The following is a 19,653-nucleotide window of genomic DNA, read 5'->3' as shown; positions in this document are numbered from 1 at the left end:
CAGGCCCCGCATTTCCTGGCTCCTTCCCTTGCCGCTACCGGCGAGTCCTCCCAGGTCTTCCAAAGGCCGTTTTGTCCGGACGCTGTGGACCCGGAGGCCCGGGGGCATCGGCCGGAAGCGGGGCACCAACTCCGCCGTCTCCTCTGGGCAGGACCCGGGTCCGGAGCTCGGGGACAGCGGGCGCCCTGGGACGAGCGCGCAGAACTCGGGAGAGGACGCGGCGGGGTAGAAACTGAAACCCCCAGGAGAGAACTTTCCGCGAAAAGTCATCTGTGGTTGAAATCAGCAATCACCTGTAATGTCCCCGCTATGACAACACCGTTGGGTAAATATCTAGAACCAGCGCCTCATCACTGCAGCAGCCTCGTGCGACTCTGCCCAGATTGCCCGTCCCCACAACAGATCAGGGGAGCTCAACTCACTCTTCCTTACTACTTCACCTCCATACATTCACGTGTATCAGGATCGAAACCATGAAAAGTCATGTGTGAAAGGCTCCCCCGCCCCTGCCTGCGTCCACTCTCATTGGCCACACAGACGAAACTTTATTGGATTCTTTTCATCTTTCCGGGGAATCTTTACGCCATTTCAAACGCATATGAATACATATTCTTCATTCAGACTTGGATATTTTTGACTCTTGATGAACCCTGTCACCCTGTGCCTCAGGAAGCTTGTACCAGTTTCCCCTCCTTCTACAGTGGATGTTTCACCATCCTCTGCCCAAGCTGGGTCTTCACAATCACAGACAAGAGTGTCGCTGGCATTGCCATCCCGTGACATTAGATACTTTAAAGGTGCATTACTTTGCACAGCAATTCTGTGTCTGGAAATCTATTCTACACAATCGAATTGAGATTCATGCAAGCACACTTTCTGCAGCATTTGGTTTCTGTAAAAATAACTGACTGGAGACCATCTGGATCTTCAGACATAGACACTGGTTACATTTGTTGTGATGCAGTCATTCTATACAATGTCGTGCAGAAAAAAAAAGGAAAAGAATCTGTATGTGAGGGTCTTGGAAGATCTTCAGAGTGTTATTTTGAGATAGAATCTGCATGCAGCAGAGTGCCTATGGGCTTATATTTAAAAACCAGCATTGATATGTATACACATCTCTGTTAGTAAGGAAAACAGCGTTTCCACAACTTATTGCTAATCTGTTTATCCGTTTTAGGAAAAATCAATATAGTTGAAAAGCCATAGTGGCAGGAATTGGTCATCACTGATCCAGATTCTGCACTGCCCTACAGATGATCCCAACTGAGGTTGCCAGAGGAACAGGATGTGGAATGCAGTCACGTTTCAGAGAGGAACCTAAAGTCATTCTGGACCAGGAGTCTTGCCCTGACCTCTGCCTCTTCACCCAACCCCTACCTGGTCAGGCAGTGACCCTAGAGGGGCTGGGAGGATGCTGGGAGGGCAGTGATGATGGGGAGCCAATGGTGAGAGCATGGTGAACACAGTGAGCCTGGACCCTACAGTGTCTGGGAAGGAGCTGGTGTGATGCTGGGAGCATTGGCAAGGCAGCGAGCCTGGGCTCAGCACTCACTGCTCCTCCCATCTGGGACAGGATTGGGGTGGCTGATGAGAAAAGTTTCCTGAGTAGCACAGTCCCCAAGCCTGGCAGAATGACTCGCCCCAATTGCACTCACAGCCAAGACCCACTCGGACCCTGGACCGATCTACCGCATGGCATGGTAAAAGGCAGGAGTGTGACTACTACTGAGGCTTCTGCCAGGGCATGGGAAACAGCATCCCGAGGGGCTCAGAGGGAGGCTCAGACTACCCTGCACCCCACTCTCCCACACTGAGTGGGGAGAAAGCCTTGAGCCCAGGAGGTTGAGGTTTCAGTGAACTATGATCATGTCACTGCACTCCAGACTGGTCACACACAAGCTCACACACACAAATTAAATTGTGGTATGATACATGTAACATGAAAGTTTGCATCTTAACCATTTTTAAATGTAAAGGCATCTTTTTCAAACTGCAGTATTTCCACCTGCCTGAGCAATCCTAGGCCTTCTTCACCTGAATTTTTTCTCCTAAAGCAAGGACCACTTTAAAACAGACAGTGTTAGCTTTCAATAGCTGTTGTAACAAAATACTGCAAATTTAGTGGCTTAACACAACACATATTGATTTTCTTATGGTTCTGGAGCTCAGAAGTCTGAATGGTCTTTCAAGGCTAACATCACTGTGCTGTCAGAGCTGTGTTTCTTTGGGAGGCTCTTGGAGAGAACCTGTCTTCTCCTCACCTTTTCCAACTTCTCCAGCTGCCCACATCCATGGCACAGGACCCATTTCCCACCTACAAATGGAGCTCCACCAGGCTGGGTCCTCAGTGTACCCTCTGTCTCGTTCTCCCTCTTCTGTCCCCATCTTCCTATATAAAGATCTGTGGTTACAATGGACCCCTGGGAAGTCCAGAGAATTACCCCATCTCCAGGACAGATGATGAGCAACCTCAGCTCCATCTGCAGCTTTCATTCCCCTTTCCATGTAACCCAATGCGGAGGTTCCAGGGACTCGGACCCGCATCTTGTCAGGGAGGTTGGGGTGAGGGTAGGATGATTCTGCCCAGCACCCATATCGTATACTTTTTATATTTATCATTTTTCCACCTTAAAATGGCGGAGGGAGCAGAGCAATCTTGGAGAAGAGATTTTGCATCCTATTAAAATTAAGCATGAAGCTCATCCCTCTGCTCTTAGCACTTTGTAAGGCCAAGGAGGAAGCATTGCTTGAGCCCAGGAGGTCAAGGCTACAGTGAGCTATGATCATGCCACTGCATGCCAGCCCAGGTCAGCCCAGGAGGTCAAGGGTGCAGTGAGTTATGATCATGCCACTGCATGCCAGCCTGGGTCAGCCCAGGAGGTCAAGGCTACAGTGAGCTACGATCATACCACTGCATGCCAGCCTTGGTCCGCCCAGGAGGTCAAGGTTGCAATGAGCTATGATCTTGCCACTGCATGCCAGCCTGGGTATCAAAGTGAGACCCTGTCTCAGAAAATAAAATAACATAAAATAAGATTAAAAGTTGTTTTTAATCCAATCTAGGTTGTGATAAATTAAGATATTAATTGCTATTCCCCAGGAAAACCACTAAGAAAGTAACATTTTAAAAATAATCAAGGAAAAAGAAACAAAAGGAAACTAAAATGATGCAGTAGAAAATATCTATTTAACAAAAAGGAAGGAAATAATGGTGGAAAAGACCAACAGGGAAGATACAGGACACATGGAAAAGTAAGAGCAAGGTGACAGGTGTAAATTCTGCCTTAGCAGTAATTCCATTAACTCTCAAACTATTAAATACTCAAAAGCAAAAGCAGAGGTTGACAGAATGCATTGTATAAATGATCTAAAGATACAATATAGATCCAAACATACAAGTAGGTTGAAAGTAAAACTATGAAAAAGATAAAGCACACCAATAGTAAAGAAAGACAGTTGAGATTGCTATTAACAATTTTTTGTCTGTTTTTGTAGAGACGGGGTCTTGATTTGTTGCCCAGGCTGGCCTTGCTCCTGGGCTCAAGCAATCGTCCGATCTCGGCCTCTCAAAGTGCAGGGATTACAGGTGTGAGCCACAGTGCCCAGCCTGAAATTAATAATATCAGGCAATATGGTCTTTAAGACAAAAATATTTTCCAAAACACTCTTTAAAAATGAAATGATCAAAAAGAAAATGACAAGGAAAATCAGAAAATACTTTAAGTTGAATTAAAACAAAAACACAGCGTATTATAACTTACGAGAAGTAGCTAAAGCAGTCCTTAGAGCTAAATGCATTGCTGTCAGTGTGAATATATTGAGAAAGAGAAAAGCAACAAAGGAGTAAATTAAAATTGAGAACCTAATATTTCACTTGAAGAAACTCAAAAAAAAACAGAAGACATCTACCCAAAATAAACAAAAAACAAATAGAAATTAGAACGCAAATAAATGAAATAGAGAAGACAAAAACATTGGAGAACTCAACAAAACCTATAGCTGAGTCTTTGAAAAGCTGGGTCACTGGCATTGGAGGTGGTTTTGATGGATTTCTAGAAACAGACCAGAGAGAGGAAAGGAAAAGTAATTCTCAAGAGAGGGAACACTAAGGAGAAAGGTCTGAAAACACAATGACATCCACAGTTTCGAGGCTGGTGAGAAATCCACAGTGAGTGGAGCAGAAGCAAGTGCAGTGAGGAAGAAGAGTCAGGAGGGAGAAGGGAGAGGAGGACGGGAGAGCACAGGCACGCCAGCATGACTAGGAGGAGCCTCCCATGACGGGGTCATGTTCACACTCGCACACACACTCACACTCACACACACTCTCACACATAAACCTACACCCCCCACCCCCGACACACACACAAGGATGTACTTCAATGGCATCTCCAGGGCGCTCCCAGTACTCCCCTGTCAGTTATCTGTGAGCTCCAGCCTCTTCTCCCTGTGCATGGGGAAGTCCCTAAGCCAGCTTTTGCAATCTGCCTTGGAGACCTTCTGGAAGAACATGGTCACTTCCCTTCATTCTTCCACTTCTCTTTCTTCTGTCTGCCTCCAGCATGAATCACTGTCCACTTTCTCTTCTCTGAGTCAGAGAGGAGGGAAGATCTGTCTATCGAAGTCTAAATGCCAAGATCCACTACTATGTCCATCACCTTCCCACTCATAAGACATCCTGGCCTGCAGGGTGAGGGGTTCTGCCCCCTTGGCAAGAGATCAGCTCTGGTCTTGACACATCCTGTGCCACCACCCTGTCCCACTTCCAACCTCCTGCTGTTGCTCTCACTGCCACATCCTATCCTTGCCTCTGGCCCTCTCGGATTTATATTGCTATAGGAAATCAATAATTGCCTCCAACCTACCACTGTGTCTGCTCCCTCCTGTCCTGGGCCATTTTAAACTTATCGCTGGGTGTGTCATTCTCCAGCTGAATGTCCAGCAGTTGCTCTGTGAGCATGTCCACCACCTTTTTCAGTACTGGATTCTGTGCTTTCCAGGCCCGTGTGACATTTATTTTCTTCCGCAGGGAACTGAAGGATTTAACTGTGTTGTTGCAACAGTCGGAGAGAAGAAAAATCTTTTATCCACATGACCTTGAACCTCGCACTACCATGGTTCAGATCTGAACTTAGGGATGATGGTGACGTCATAGCAAAAAGAGTGAGGGCCTGAGCAGGAGAAATGTAGGTGACGGCTGGGTGAGAGTAAAAGGACAGCTAGACATCCCTCCCCCACACTGTGACAGCAAGAGGATACCTCTGGAGAGATGGGCTGGCCAAGTAAGAAGTCCCCTCTTGGCCAGGCATGGTGGCTAACACCTGTAATCCCAGCACTTTGGGAGGCCGAGGTGGTCAGATCACCTGAGGTCGGGAGTTTGAGACCAGCCTGACCAACGTCGAGAAACCCCATCTCTAGTAAAAATACAAAATTAGCCGGGTATGGTGGGGCATGCCTGTAATCCCAGCTACTTGGGAGGCTGAGGCAGGAGAATCGCTTGAACGTGGGAGGCAGAGGTCGCAGTGAGCCAAGATCACGCCATTGCACTCCAGCTTGGGCAACAAGAGCAAAACTCAATCTCAAAAAAAAGAAAAAAAAGTGAAAAAGAAGTCCCCTCTCCAGGGCTGTGGCCTCCACCAGGTACAGGCGAGTGCTCCTCCCTTGCTTGAAGACAAGGAGGAGGAGGAAGACCCTGCCTGCTGAGAAACCACATGTCCCAAGAAATGTCCCAGTGACCCTATGTCCACAATGTTAACACATGACCATGCCAGGGAGGTGCCTGGCCTGCTAGAGGAGGAAGGGCCTGGATGGCGAAGGATCCTTAGCAGCAGCCCATGTGGATTGTGGGAGGTGGGAGAGGGGAGGGGCTGCCCCTGAGGATGCTGAACATGTTGAGGGTGGGATGAGGACAGAATCCAAGTTGGATGATGGAGAGTTAATTATCACGGTCACAGGATTTAACACGTTGGTTAAGCACCTGGTGATGGTGCTCATCTGCTAAGAGGATGCATTCCAGCAACCTTGAACAAAGGGATGATCCATACAGCAAAAAAACAGAAAATCCAGAACTTCTAAGGCAGGGAATAGAGCAAGGGATCAAAGAGTCAGAGAAGTGCCCATGCTGGAGAGGTCTGAGAGTGAAAATCCAGAACAATGTCCATCTACTGTGCTCATGGGAAGCCTGGAGGACTCCTATTCACCCAGCATATAAAGAAAGCCCTGAGAGAAAGCAGCAGAATGGGAAGAAGCCTGGGGATGCCTGTTGCTGAAGGCCAGGGTTGCAGATAGGAGATGCTGTTTTTGAAATGGGCTCCCAGGAGCAATGAGATGAAAAATCCTGGGCTCAACTATCAGTAGCATGGAAGGTGCAATGATGGAAATAATTGGAGAAGTCACAATGCCAGCTCGGGACGTAAGCCACAGAGAACTATGCCCATGGCTCATATAAAACAAGGGGATCTGAGAAGCAAACAACACAGAGACCCAGCCCGGATACAGCTGGATTGATAAAATTATAACAAGTGAACATTAAACACAAGGATGGATGACCTGGAAGCTGAAACTAGGCAGTCTATTAAAAACCAGGCTTCTCTGCCCAACTTGCAAAACCAAGCCACTTCTCAGACTCTGAAGACATTACTAGAAGGAGACACCAGGTTCCAATGAGGAAGGACCTTTCAACCCCACCTCAAGTGCAATGAGTCTTTCTGGCCTTCTGCATAGATATTTATGGCCTCTAGAGTTTGCTGTGAATGGTGATTTTGTAAACTCTTAAAGGTTTGCAGGGAATATATTCTCTGTCATAACTACTTAACTGTGCAGTTGTAGCTCAAAAGCACTCACAGACAATCCATAAATGATGAAGGAGGCTGGACCTGTTTTGAGCCTCCTAGGACCCAGGACACCCTAATCTCCTAGAGGTACCTGTGGTTGCAATTACTAATTGGAAAATCACAACGTGGATGGTTAGTGTTACAGAGGCAAGGCAATGACACTGACAGCAGGGAAATCCCAACATTAAAAAGTGGCTCCTGTAGAGTACTGGCAGAGATGGGGCCTTTAGCCTTGGGAGGGCAGTGATCACACAGCCTCAGAGCTGCCTGTCACCGAGTGTGCTCTTCACTCTCTAGGTCATTAAGAAGATAGGCCTGGCAGTGAAAATAAGAAGGTGGTTATCCCGGGATGGGCAGGAGCAGGGCCACAGGGAACCAAGAAGCTACACAACCAGTTGGCTCCGATCCCCAGTACACCACATGGCTGCAATCCCTAACCCTCAGATCACAGCTGTGGTTTCTGGGAGGATCCCTGATGGCCTCCATAGAGCAAAGAAGCTACTCAGCAGCCAAGGAGGGCAGAGTAGGCTTCAAACCATGGAACCCCACTGCCATCACATCCCACCACCCAGAAGCCAAGGCAGGGTGGGACCCACTTCTGATTCTTCAAGCAGCAGCTGAGACACCACTTGGAGATGACACCTTAAGGGAAGGAGCACCAGTTGCTGGGACACTGTAATCCATTTATTTGGGTCAGCAACCTAGGACAGTGTTCAAATCTGGTCCCTCTGTCATTTGCAGGTTGTCCTGACCTGCTGTTGCTCTATAAAGGAACAAAACTTGACACAGAGACAGAGAACCCATGGCCTGCAAAGATCAAAATGCCTCCCACCTTCCCTTTCTAGAAAGGTTTTGCCAACCCCTGTTTACATAGTGACTATTTTCTATGATGCTGGCTCCCCAGTAGGAAGAACAGGCAGGGCTGGGACCCAAGGGAAGAGTGGACGCCTCTACTCACCAGCGTTCCAAGGGTCACGAACAAAACGATGAAAGAATAAAAAGGAGAAATGAAAGCACAGACTTACTGAAATTAAAGTACACTTGACCGAGTGGTAGCTGGCTGGAGGAAGCCCCTCAAGAATACAGCTGGTTACAGAATTTTCTGGGGTTGGAATACCCTCTAGTGGTTTCCCATTGGTTACTTGGTTACACACTATGCAAATGAAAGAGTGGCCTGTGCCCAAGGGAACAATCAGAGACTGAAGTGAAGTTACAAAGTTACATCCTATGCACCTGAAGACTGGTTGCAGAAGGGGACCAATCAGAGGTAATTTCTGTTTTTTATCTGCAAGAGAGTGGAAAGTGGAGAGGTCATGGATTGTCAAGGGAGTATCCTCTGGTCCTTTTGTTACTTGGGCACAGAGAGGTGGGGTTTCCTTTTGATTCACTTCTAAGAAGTCAGAGCAAATCACCCTTAGGTTCTCTGCATCCAGACCCTATTCTCCTGCCTCATTGAAGCCTCCTTCAGTGGATTCGGAGGTGAGGTGGGCCTATGGGGTGACGAAAGGTGACAAGGTTGGGTAGAGAGGGAGTAAAAGAATGTGACCTGGGTGGTGGCAGTGAATGGTGAGGGGAGGGGTAGGAAGTGTGCTGATCTCCTGGGTGCAGGTAAGTGTCTGCAGCAAAGTGCAGGGGGAAGTTCAAGGGCAGTGAGCCCTGGGGGTGCTGGAGAGTTTGTGAGGTGGAGAGTGGATGAGAGCAGAGCAGGCCTGTGGCTGTTGAGGGCGGGGGTCTGGGGTTGACTCCCTGTGGAACCATCCACTTTCCCACACCCCCAGCCACACAAGGTCCCCTGCCTCCCGCACCAGACATGACCAGGGAAGAGTAACCTTGGTTTACAGATGCTCTCCGGCCCCAGCTGTATAGAATCTTCCAGAAAACATTTCATCCCTCCTCACCTCCCTCTTCCCCACCACTCCAGACTACAGCTCCCTGCTGCTGGCCAGGTCTCCCAGTTCCCAAGGGCAAGTGAGGCTGGAGAGGGGGTGCTTCGCCATCATCTCGCCCTCTCCAGCCCTCTCACTGCTCCCCTCCTGCCATTACTCCTTCGAGGACCGACTCGGGGATGGTGGCCACTGCTGCTAGAAACCTGGAGCCAGGAGGAGGACAGCCCAGGAGGAAGCACAGTGGCAATGCTAAGTCTCGACCACGCCCCCCAGGCTTTTACAGGGCTAGGTTTGGCAGGTTCCCAACCACCAGCTGGAGCCAGTCCACGCCCCACCCACCTGCTCTTTCTCCAGATCCAGAGGAATCGCTCTGACCTCTTTTTTGTATCTGCCCCTCACCCCTTCTTTTCTCCTTCCCTTCCCTCTTGACACTTCCTTTTCCCATTTCCATTCCTGATTTTAGGCTTGTTCCTTTAAACAAAGTTTAAAGGGCAAGGTTTTCCTGCCCCAACCACTCACAATTGTACCCTCTGGGTTCAATCAAAGGGGCTAAAGACAGCAGCTTGCTGTCCTTCTTCAATAATGTTTTCTAGAAGATTTTATCCTGCTGGGGCCCAGACCAGCTGCAAACCAAAGTTATTCTTCCTTGGAAAAACTTTGTGGCCACCCAGGCAGGCATTCACATTTCCAAATTGTGCCAGCAGTGAGGTCTCCAACCACGATATCCTCACATTCAGGCCTCTGGGGGTTACAACCTCCACTCCGGCTCCACTTCTGCACCTGGGGTTTTCCCCTGAGCCCCATTCACTCCCACAACTGTCTCATTCATTTAGTCATTTGCTCAGCCTCCAGCCACCCTTAAATCATGTCAGGCTCACCTGGTGATGGAGATTAAAACCACCACCCTCTCTGGGTCCAGTCTTTGCCTTCATTTACACCCATTCAAAGAGTCCCCAGGGCCATGAAGAGGCCATGGCATGATCGCAGGGCTCCAACTGTCATCTGGGTGGGCCTGGCCTTTGCTGAAGTTATGGAAGGCAGGGCTCACACGTGAAATAGGAAACCTTCCCTGAGTCCTTAGCATGTGCAAGGACAGGGTTCCTGGCATAAACTGCTCATTTCCTCTGTGTTCATAGTATTAATTTCCACATGTGGACATCCATGCCCAGAAAGGTGAAGAAACTTGCACAAGAATATTCAGCCACAATGCCAGCTGACTTCCATGTCTGAATGCTTGATCTCTAGATCACAGCCATTATATCACCTTTCAGCCACCTCTATCCCCATCCTGGGCTGGCCTGAATCTGGTGGCCACGAGTCTGCAGCAGGTGTGAGGCAGGAAGGCCCAGGTGTGCACAGAGTCCCCTCCTACTGTCACCTGGCTGCTCTGCCTGGGACTCTTCTGCCAGGCTTCTGCCTTCCTCCTGTTCCCCCAGTCCCCCAGTCACTGGCCCAGGTCACCCAGCCTCAGGGATGGGGGCTGCCAGGTCCTTCCCAGTACCCTCCTTTCAAACGCTCCTGTTCCCAGCCCTATGCATGGGAGGCACTTCTCACACACAGATCTCTGGACCTGCCAAGCTCTGCCCCTCTCAGATCTGAGAACTGCCCATCCCTGTGTGTCTGTTGTCCTCCAGACCACCCTCCACATGGCCCCTCCTGGACAGAGGCTCTAGTGCATCAAGCCAGAACCTTCTAGGCTCCTATGTCCCTGCACAGTCACAGAGGGGCTGCTATCCCATCCCCCTGTCCAGAAGCAGAGACAGTCCCTGGGCTTGGTCTAGGCCTCCTCCCCTTTCCCACAGCCTCAGGGCCCTGGGGATTGCTGGCCACCAGGTGTGCATCCTCCCCACATGAAGACTGTGTGGAGAAGAAGGTCTGTGTCTATTTTACTCATTTAATAGGGAGAAGGCTGAGTGGCTGGGGGCAGTGTGGGACTCAGGGGCTCTGCCCATTCCTTACCCCAGCAGCCAGGGACCGCTGGGCCCCCCACCTCCCTCTGCCTTCTGCCCACAGGTCTAGATGCCTTCATGGTGACTAAGACAAGGGGGCACTTGGGGTTGCCCCTTTGATAATGAGTCCAGTGACCATCTAGGGGCTGAGCAGAGGTGTGGGTGCAGCCATGGATTCGGGTGTGGTTGGCCACGGATTGGTGTGCTGGAAAGTGAACCCCACACATGTGTAGACCCCTCCTTTGGCTCCTGCTCTTCGTGGAAACACAACTGATTACATGATTGAGCAAGTTGTTCACTAGGTCTTTTTAGGAAGGGATGTAGTATATTCTCAAAGACCTCATGCTTCTAGCAGAGAGACAAAGAAATGTGTGAGCAATTGTCACACAGGGAGATCTGGATGCACTCACTGTGAACCCAGGTCTCAGGGAGCAGAAGGGTGTTCTGTATTGTGGGAACATGCGGGACACACATAGGAGGGGGTATCTGTGCCCGGCTTTGAAGGATGGCTGGCTCTTTGCCCTGGGGGAACAGGCCAGTAGAATGCGCTGACAGTTGGGAACCACCAGGAACTTTCAGTTGAACCTGCTCTCCTGAGCCCCCTGCGCCATCAGTGGACCCCGGCCAGGGCGGCTGCTGAACTGGAAGCTCAGAGGCAATCTCTCTGAGGAGCTTTCTAAATCAGCAAGCGTGTCACAGGTTGAGATTTTAGGGATAAGGTCCTCAATGCTGTCCTCGATTTTAATGAGCAGCCTTTTGGCCAGTCTGCACTGGGCGAAGCAGAAGCAAGTCATAAATTTTTAAGATAATTTTTAAAGCTGCTTAATTTTGGTAAAAACATAGAACATAGACTTTACTATCTTGACCAGTTGTTTAGTATACAATACGTTGTTTTAAACCTCTGAAACCCTACCTGCTGTTTCTGTAATAAAACCTAGCCCAGGCTGGGCACTCTGGCTCATGCCGTAATCCCAGCACTTTGGGAGGCCGAAGTGGGTGGATCACCTGAGGAAAGGAGTTTGAGACCAGCCTGGCCAACAAGGTGAAACCCCATCTCTACCAAAACTACAAACAATTCGCCGGGCGTGGTGGTGGGCACCTGTAATCCCAGCTACTCCAGAAGCTGAGGCAAGAGAATCGCTTGAACCCAGGAGACAAGTCTGCAGTGAGCCGAGATCGGGCCGTTGCACTCCAGCCTGGGCAGTAAGAGAGAAACTCCATCTCCAAATAAATAAATAGATAAATAAATAAATAATAAAACCTAGCCCGGATTGTAACCACGCCCACCGGGGACTGGGGAAGTAGTGGAGGGGACGTGAACAGACCCATGGCTGTGCCCGGGGCGGGGGAGCCAGGGACCCCGCGGCGCAAGCGGAGGGAGGGAGAGTGCCGCCGACCCAGGCGGGGACAAGGAGACGCAGCCGCCGCTGAATATTCCTCTGCACATTTCTTCACCATTAATAAAAAATGCTGTAATGATTAAATGAGTCTGTCGTGGAAGGAATCGTGTCCTGGCAGGAGTGGGGCCCGGGCACGAGGCCACCAAGCTGCCGGAGCGGGTGAAGAGGGGAAGGGACACTAGCATGGAAACTGGCCTTTGTCCAGACAATGAAACGAAGAGGTGGAACGCGCCCAGTAACTACGCCCAGTAGCATTAAAATCCGGCTTTTCAGAACCAAGTGACTCATTCCCCAGTATATTCCCCAGTAACTAACAGTATATAAGCCAGCCTTTCAGCACAGAGGTGATTTCGTCTTCCAGGATCCCCGTTGATCAAGTCTCTTGTCCCCAGCCCTCCTGGTCCCCAATGGCAGCAGCCGCCATCCCAGCTTTGCTTCTGTGCCTCCCGCTTCTGTTCCTGCTGTTCCCGCTGTTCGGCTGGACCCGGGCTGGGCGAGACGGTGAGTTCGTGGATGGAGCCTAAGCGGGGCGGGGGCCAAACCTGAGGGGTTGTGGACTGCAGCGGGTTTCAGAGGAGGGAAGGCTTCTGGAAGGACAAGGGAGATCTCCCCGAACTGCGCCCCCGCTCAGTTCCCCTCCTGGGCTCCTTCCTGCCGGGTCCACTCCCCGAGGCTTTTCTTGCCCCAGTAGCGGCGAAAAGGAGCAGGGTGAAAACGAGGCTGGCAGGAGGGTGGAGGGGCCAGAGGGCTGCAGGGGGCGTAGTGGGGTAGGGATCCCTAATGCAGCCTGGCAGTCCCACCCGCCTTTCAGAAGGAGAAACCAGAGCCCCCGAAACCGAGCTGGGGTCAGGACTGGGTGAAGGGGGGTTTCACAGGGACCCGATCACAGACACCCCCACCAGCCACAGGCCTGCTCTGCTGTCACCCGCTCTCCACCACACAAACCCTCCAGCACCCCCAGGACTCCCTGCCTTTGTTTTCCCGGCACTTTCCTGTAGACACTCACCTGCACCCAGGGGCTCAGCAGACATTTCCCACCTCTCCCCTCACCATCCACTGCCACCACCCAGGTCACATCCTCTTACTGCCCACCTCAGCCCAGCTGGTCACCCCAGAGGTCTCCCCATCCATGAAGGGGCCCTCACCACCTCCTACACCACGTAGTACATTCTGCCTGTGGCCTGAGGACACACCCCAGCAAACACACCCCAAGCTCCCCTCAGAACCTGTGCAGGGGGGATGGGAAGCACCATTTCCTCCAGGACGACCCCGGGAACTCTGGTGAGTAGAGGCGCCCACTTCTGCCCTTGGGGCCCAGACCCGCCTGTTCTTCCTACTGTGGAGCCAGCGTCATAGAGAATAGTCACTGGGTAGACAGGGGTCAGCAAACCCTTTCTAGAAAGGGAGGAAGAATGCTCTGTGATCTTTGCAGGCCTTGGGTTCTCCCTCTCTGTGTCCAGTCCTGTCCATTTGTAGAACAACAGCAGGCAATGCAACCTTCAAACGAGGGGGGACCAGATTTGGACCCTATCCTAGGTTGCTGATCCCAGATAAGGGGATTACAGTATCCCAGTGAATAGTACCCCATCTCCTAGGGTGTCATCTCCAAGTGATGTCTCAGGTGTCAGTTGGAGAGTAGAAGGTGGTCCTACCAGACCTACCTACCTTCTACCAGAAGCCTGTGGCTTCTGGGTGGTGTGGATGTGATGGGAGTGGGGGGTCCCATGATTCGGGTCTACTCTCTCTTCCTTTGCTGCTGAGTGGCATCTATGGTCCACGGGGGCCATCAGGGACCCTCCCTGAAGACTCAGGTGTGAGCTGAGGGTGAGAGGGTGCAGCCATGTGGTGTCCTAGGGATTGGGCCCAACTGCTTGTGCAGCTTCTTGGTTCCCTGTGGCCCTGCTCCTGCCCATCCCAGGAGAACCACCTGTGTCTTCTCACTGCCAGGCTCTCTTCCTAATGACCTAGAGGGTGAGGAACCCACCAGTAATGGGCAGCTCTGAGGCTGGATGGTCACTGCCCTTCCATGGCTAAGGACCCCATCTCTGCCAAGGCGCAGTACTCTACAGGAGCCACTGTTTAATGTTGAGATTTCCTTGCTGTGTGTGGCATTGCCTTGTCTCTGAACATTCACACGGAATCTATGTTGTGATTCTCCAATTAGACATTGTGACCACGTGTACCTCTAGGATCTTAGGGGGTCTTGGGTCATTGGTCACTTAAGGCAGGTCCAGCCTTGTTCATCATTCATGGATTGTCTATGGCTGCTTTTGAGCTTCAACAGCAGAGTTGAGTAGTTACAATGGAGAATATATTCCCTGCACAGTTTTATATATTTAAAAAATTGCCCTTCACATCACAGTCTAGTGGCCATAAATATCTTTGGAGAAGGCCAAAAAGAATCATTGTACTTGTCTCAGGATTAAAGGGTCCTTCCTCACTAGAGACTGGTGTCTTCTTCTAGTCATGGGTTCAGGGTCTGAGAAGTGGCTTAATTCTGCAAATTAGGCAAAGCAGCCTCATTCCTGATGGACTGGCTACTTTCAGCCTCCTGATCATCCATCATTTGTTTTATCTCTGTTTGTTGTAATTCTTTAAATCCAGCAGTAGCCAGGTTGGGATTCCATCTCTTTTGGATCTTGGACCCCTTTGTACTATGAGCCAAGGGCATAGCTTTGTACGGCTGAAGTCACCAGCTGGCATTGTGACTTCTCTAATCATTTCCATCATTGAAACCTCCTTGCTCCTGACAGGAGCATCTACCTGGAATCTGTTATTTCAGGATTTTTCATCCCATTACTACTGGGAGCCCATTTCAACAACAGCATCTCCTACCCCCAACCCTGGCCTTCTGCAATAGGCATCCCTAAGCTTCATCCCATTCTGGTGCCTTCTCATGGGGCCTTCTTTATATGCTGGGTAAATGAGTCCTCCAGGCTTCCCATGAGCACAGTGGATGAACATTGTTCTGGATTTTCACACTTAGACCCCTCTGGCATGGGCACTTGTCTGAGCCTGTGATCCCTCCCTCTACTACCTGCCTTAGATTTTCAGATTTTCTATTTCTTGCTGCGTAGACCACTCCTTTGTTCAAGGTTTCAGGAAGGCATCCTCATAGCAGATGAGCACCATCACCAAGGGCTTTGCCAACATGTTAAATCCTGTGACCATGATAATGAACTCTTCTTTATCCAACTGGGTTCTATCCTCCCTCCATCCCACGATGCACCAGCATCCTCAGGGGCAGCCCCCGCACCCTGTCCCACCTCCCACAGTCCATGTGGGCTGCTGCTGGAGATCCTCTGCCATCCAGGCCCTTCCTTCTCTAGCAGGACTTGCACCTCTCTAGCAAGGTCATGTGTTGACCGATGTGGACAGAGGGGCAGTGGGACATGTCTGGGGACATGTGGTTTCTCAGCAGGCAGAGACCTCCTCCTGCTCCTCCTCCTCCTTGTCCTCATGCAAGGGGCGAGCACTCGCCTTAAACTTGTGGACAGCACAGTTCTGGATGGGGCACCCCTTCCTAGGCCAGGCCAGCCCTCTGGAGGCTTCCTCTTACTGTTACAGTGTGGAGGAGGGGTATCTAGGGGTCTTTCTCTCCCCACCCACCCCTCACCTGCTTTTCTCCACAGACCCTCACTCTCTTTGCTATGACATCACTATCATCCCTAAGCTCAGACCTGGACCACGGTGGTGTGCGGTTCAAGGCCAGGTGGATAAAAGTACTTTTCTTCACAATGACTGTGGCAACAAGACAGTCACACCCATCAGTCCCCTGGGGAAGAAACTAAATGTTGCCAAGGCCTGGAAAGAACAGAACCTAGTACTGAGAGAGGTGGTGGACATGCCCACAGAGCAGCCGCTTGACATTCAGCTGGAGAATTACACACCCAGGGGTAAGTTTCAGATGGCCCAGGACAAGAGGGAGCAGATACAGTGGTAAGTTAGAGGCATTTATAGTTTTCATGTAGAAATACAAATGGGAAGGTCATCACACCCCACAAGAGGTCTAGAGGCATGACCAGGATGTGGCAGAGAGAGTAAGGCCAGGAAATTGTAAGGGGAACAGGATGGGGGTGCAAAATTTGTCAAGACCAGAGCTGATCTCTCTCTGATGGGGACAGAACCCCTCACCCTTCAGGCCAGGGTGTCTTGTGAGCAGAAAGCCAAAGGACACAGCAGTGGATCTTGGCAGTTCAGTTTCGATGGACAGATCTTCCTCCTCTTTGACTCAGAAAACAGAATGTGGACAACGGTTCATCCTGGAGCCAGAAAGATGAAAGAAAAGTGGGAGGATAACAAGGATGTGACCATGTCCTTCCATTACATCTCAATGGGAGACTGCACAGAATGGCTTGAGGACTTCTTGATGGGCATGGACAGAACCCTGGAGCCAAGTGCAGGAGGTAACAGAAGAAAAAGATCTCGAATGAGATCAGAAATGGTGATCTCAAGAAACTAGTTCTTGAGTTCAGCTTCAATCATCCCAGTGTACACGTTTATGTTCAAATGACCCCCTTGTGGGGTGCTCCTCCTGGGGGTGCTGGCGTGCCTGTGCTCTCCCATCCTCCTCTCTCTTCTCCCTCCTGACTCCTATTCCTCACTGCACTTGCTTCTGCTCCCCGCACTGGGTAGTGCTGGTGTAGATTTCTCACCAGCCTTGAAACTGCAGGTGTCACTGTGTTTTCAGAACTTTTTCCTTAGTGTTTCCTCTTTTGAGTATCACTTTTCCTTTCCTTTCCCTGGTCTGGTTCTGGAAATCCATCAAAACCATCTCCAACGCCAGCCCAGAGACCCTCCCCTCCCCAACTCTGGGGCATCACCTCCTCTTCCCCCACAGCAGTAGGGTGGGGTGCGCTGTCACCTTGCTTCCCTCAGCAGCTGTGTGAGCTCCCTGAGGACAAGACATACCCCCTCTCCCTTCCTAAGCCAGGACCTGTCATACTGGCTGCCCCACACCAGGGGCAAGGGGACAAAACTTTTACCTTCCAGGACGACCTAGGGTGGCAGGAACTGAGGTGTCTCCTTAGATTTGGGGCCTGGACTCACTTTTGTGTTTCCATTTCAGCACCAATCACCATATCCTCAGGCACAACCCAACTCAGGGCCACGGCCACCACCCTCATCCTTTGCTGCCTCCTCATCATCCTCCCCTGCTTCATCCTAGCTGGCATCTGAGGAGACTCCTTTAGAGTGACAGGTACTGTGGGCAGAATTGGAAGTGGAGCAAGGAGCAGGTGGGTGAGGAGGCAGGATGGGGAAAGAGAATTCCTGGAGTCTCACCCCTCCCCATGGCTCAGACCTTCTCATCCTGACATGAGACAGGTGAATGAGACCTTGTGTTGCCTGTTGGAAATGTTGGCAATGACCTGGGCAGCTCAGCCCTGAGTGCTGATGGATTCTCACCTTCAGAGTCCAGAGGGAAAGGGAGGGGCCCATACCAAGGCTCAGGGTCTGTTGAGCTTGAGAAGGTTCAGCAAGTTCAGCTCTGATTCAGAGCAGGTTCCTATTCAGGAAGGGTGTGTGGCCTGCAGGCAGCAGGAATTCAGACATGGGTAGTCCTCTTAATTGGGTTAGGTGCATCATGGTAGCTTTACATGAGGTGTGACAAGGGAAGGGGGATTTCATCTCTGAGGCTAAGAGAGAGATCTGGGTGTAATCCCAGGAGGAGGGGGCTGGGAGAGCCTTGGTACACCTAATTGAAAAGGAGGGAGTGCAGGGCTGCCTTCCCACAGAAAGTGGCTTGGGTTCGAGGAATTAAGGTGGAAGGTGAAGAGTAGAGGCTGCTCAAGAGAAGAATTTTTTAAAAATCAGTCCCATGGACCCGTGGGGTTCGAGTCTGGGCCCTGAGGCAGCTCCCCTGCCATCACCCTCCTGCACACCCCAGATCCTGAGCCCGCTGATGGCTCTGCCTGCAGCAGAGTGGACTCAGAGGAAGGGGGGTCTGAGCTGCTGCTGGGGTTCCACGGGCACCACTGAGCTGGACCAGGAATGGATAAGGTGGAACAGGGACAGTCACCTTCAGAGCTATGGGTGCTGCTCCCAGTGTGAGGAGAGGCTCAAGAAGAAGGGGAAAGAAGGATGTTTGCCTGCAGGCCCACCAAAGGCCAAGGGCACAGGAATACAGAGCCCTCTCTTTGGAAGTCTGTCCCACCCCTTCCATGTTTTAGGCCTTGTCATCAGATGATAGAGAGGGCCTTGAGTGAGGGCACGGACCCACCACTACCAGCTTCAGACCTGTGGGCCCCTCCACTCCATCCCCTGGTCAGGTGCAGGGCCTGGGCTGACTCTGTGATGTGACAGAGGAGGAAAGAGGTAGGTCCAAGCTGCAGTCGCCAGGGTTGAGGCTCAAGGGAAAAATAGGTCCCTTAGTGCAGGGGGCTCTGAGACATGGAGTGACTAGGGAAAGATTACCCTGGAAAAGTGATCCGGGTTCTCTGCCCCTTAAACCAACATTTGTGTCCTTTCTGAAGGTTAAAGATGATACCAAAAAGCCCCTGTGGAAAAAAAAAAAAAAAAAGCCCCTGTGAGCATGGTCTCGACCAAGCTTGCCCTTCTGTCTGGCCACCTGCCCACCACCTACATTGTATGTCCAGCAGCCTCCAGCAGATCATGATGACACCATGGACCCAATAGCTCATTCACTGCCTTGATTCCTTTTGCCAACAATTTTACCAGTGGTTATTCCTAACATATTATGCAATTTTCTCTTGGTGCTACCTGATGGAATTCCTGCACTTAAAGTTCTGGCTGACTAAACAAGATATGTCAACATTTTCTTTCTTCTGTTTTTGTTTGGAAAATCAAGTACTTCTTTGAATGATGATCTCTTTCTTGCAAATGATATTGTCAGTAAACAATCATATTAGACTTCAGACCTCCGGGGATTCTTTCCATGTCCTGAAAGAGAATTGTTTAATTATTTAATAAGAAAAAAATTTATATTAATGATTGCTTCCTTTAGTAATTTATTGCTCTGTACTGATATTTAAAGAGTTCTATTTCCCAAAAACCTACTGAGTTTAGAATTTTTTTGTATTACTCAGTAGAGAATTAATGTTATTTCATTTTTCCTACATGATATGGAGTAATAAATGAGTGATTCTACCAGACTTTGTGTGGAAAAAGAGAATCTACAAAACATGGCTGAAAAAAATCAGAGACAACACAAATACATGGAAAAATATTTCATGCTCATGGGTTGGAGAATCAATATAGCTAAAATGGTCATACTTCCAAAAGCAATTTATAGATGCAACACTATCTCTATCAATACCAATGTCATTTTCCACAAATTAGAAAAATCTAATCTGAAAGTTATTTGGAATTAAAAAAGAGCCCAAATCGCCAAAACAATCATAAGCAAAAAGGACAAAGCCAGAGGCATCACATTGCCTGACTTCAAACTATAATGTAAGGCTACGGTGATCAAAACAGAATGGTACTGGTACCAAAATAGACACAGATCAGTGGAACAGAATAGAGAGCTCAGAAAGAAACCTTCACACCTTCTAACCTTCAACAAAATCAACAAAAAAAAAGCAATGGGGTAAGAGTCCTAACTCAATAAATGGTGCTGGGATAA

At 50.1% G+C, this 19,653-nt stretch overlaps 1 protein-coding gene across 1 annotated transcript; it reads left to right on the top strand.

The window, feature by feature from the left end:
* The first annotated feature begins 12,475 nt into the window (after positions 1-12,475).
* LOC129039401 (UL16-binding protein 6-like) lies at positions 12,476-17,312 on the top strand. The gene is made up of 4 exons (XM_054493130.2): positions 12,476-12,569; positions 15,701-15,964; positions 16,193-16,474; positions 17,137-17,312. Exons 1-4 carry the CDS (start codon positions 12,476-12,478, stop codon positions 17,244-17,246), a joined length of 750 nt encoding a protein of 249 aa, XP_054349105.2. The 3' UTR covers positions 17,247-17,312.
* The last annotated feature ends 2,341 nt before the right edge of the window (positions 17,313-19,653 follow it).

The sequence above is a fragment of the Pongo pygmaeus genome, chromosome 5 (genome assembly GCF_028885625.2).
Source record: "Pongo pygmaeus isolate AG05252 chromosome 5, NHGRI_mPonPyg2-v2.0_pri, whole genome shotgun sequence".
NCBI classification, from domain to species: Eukaryota; Metazoa; Chordata; class Mammalia; order Primates; family Hominidae; genus Pongo; species Pongo pygmaeus.
The sequence above is the reverse complement of the archived record's forward strand: the minus strand, read 5'-3'. Positions and strand labels throughout refer to the sequence as shown.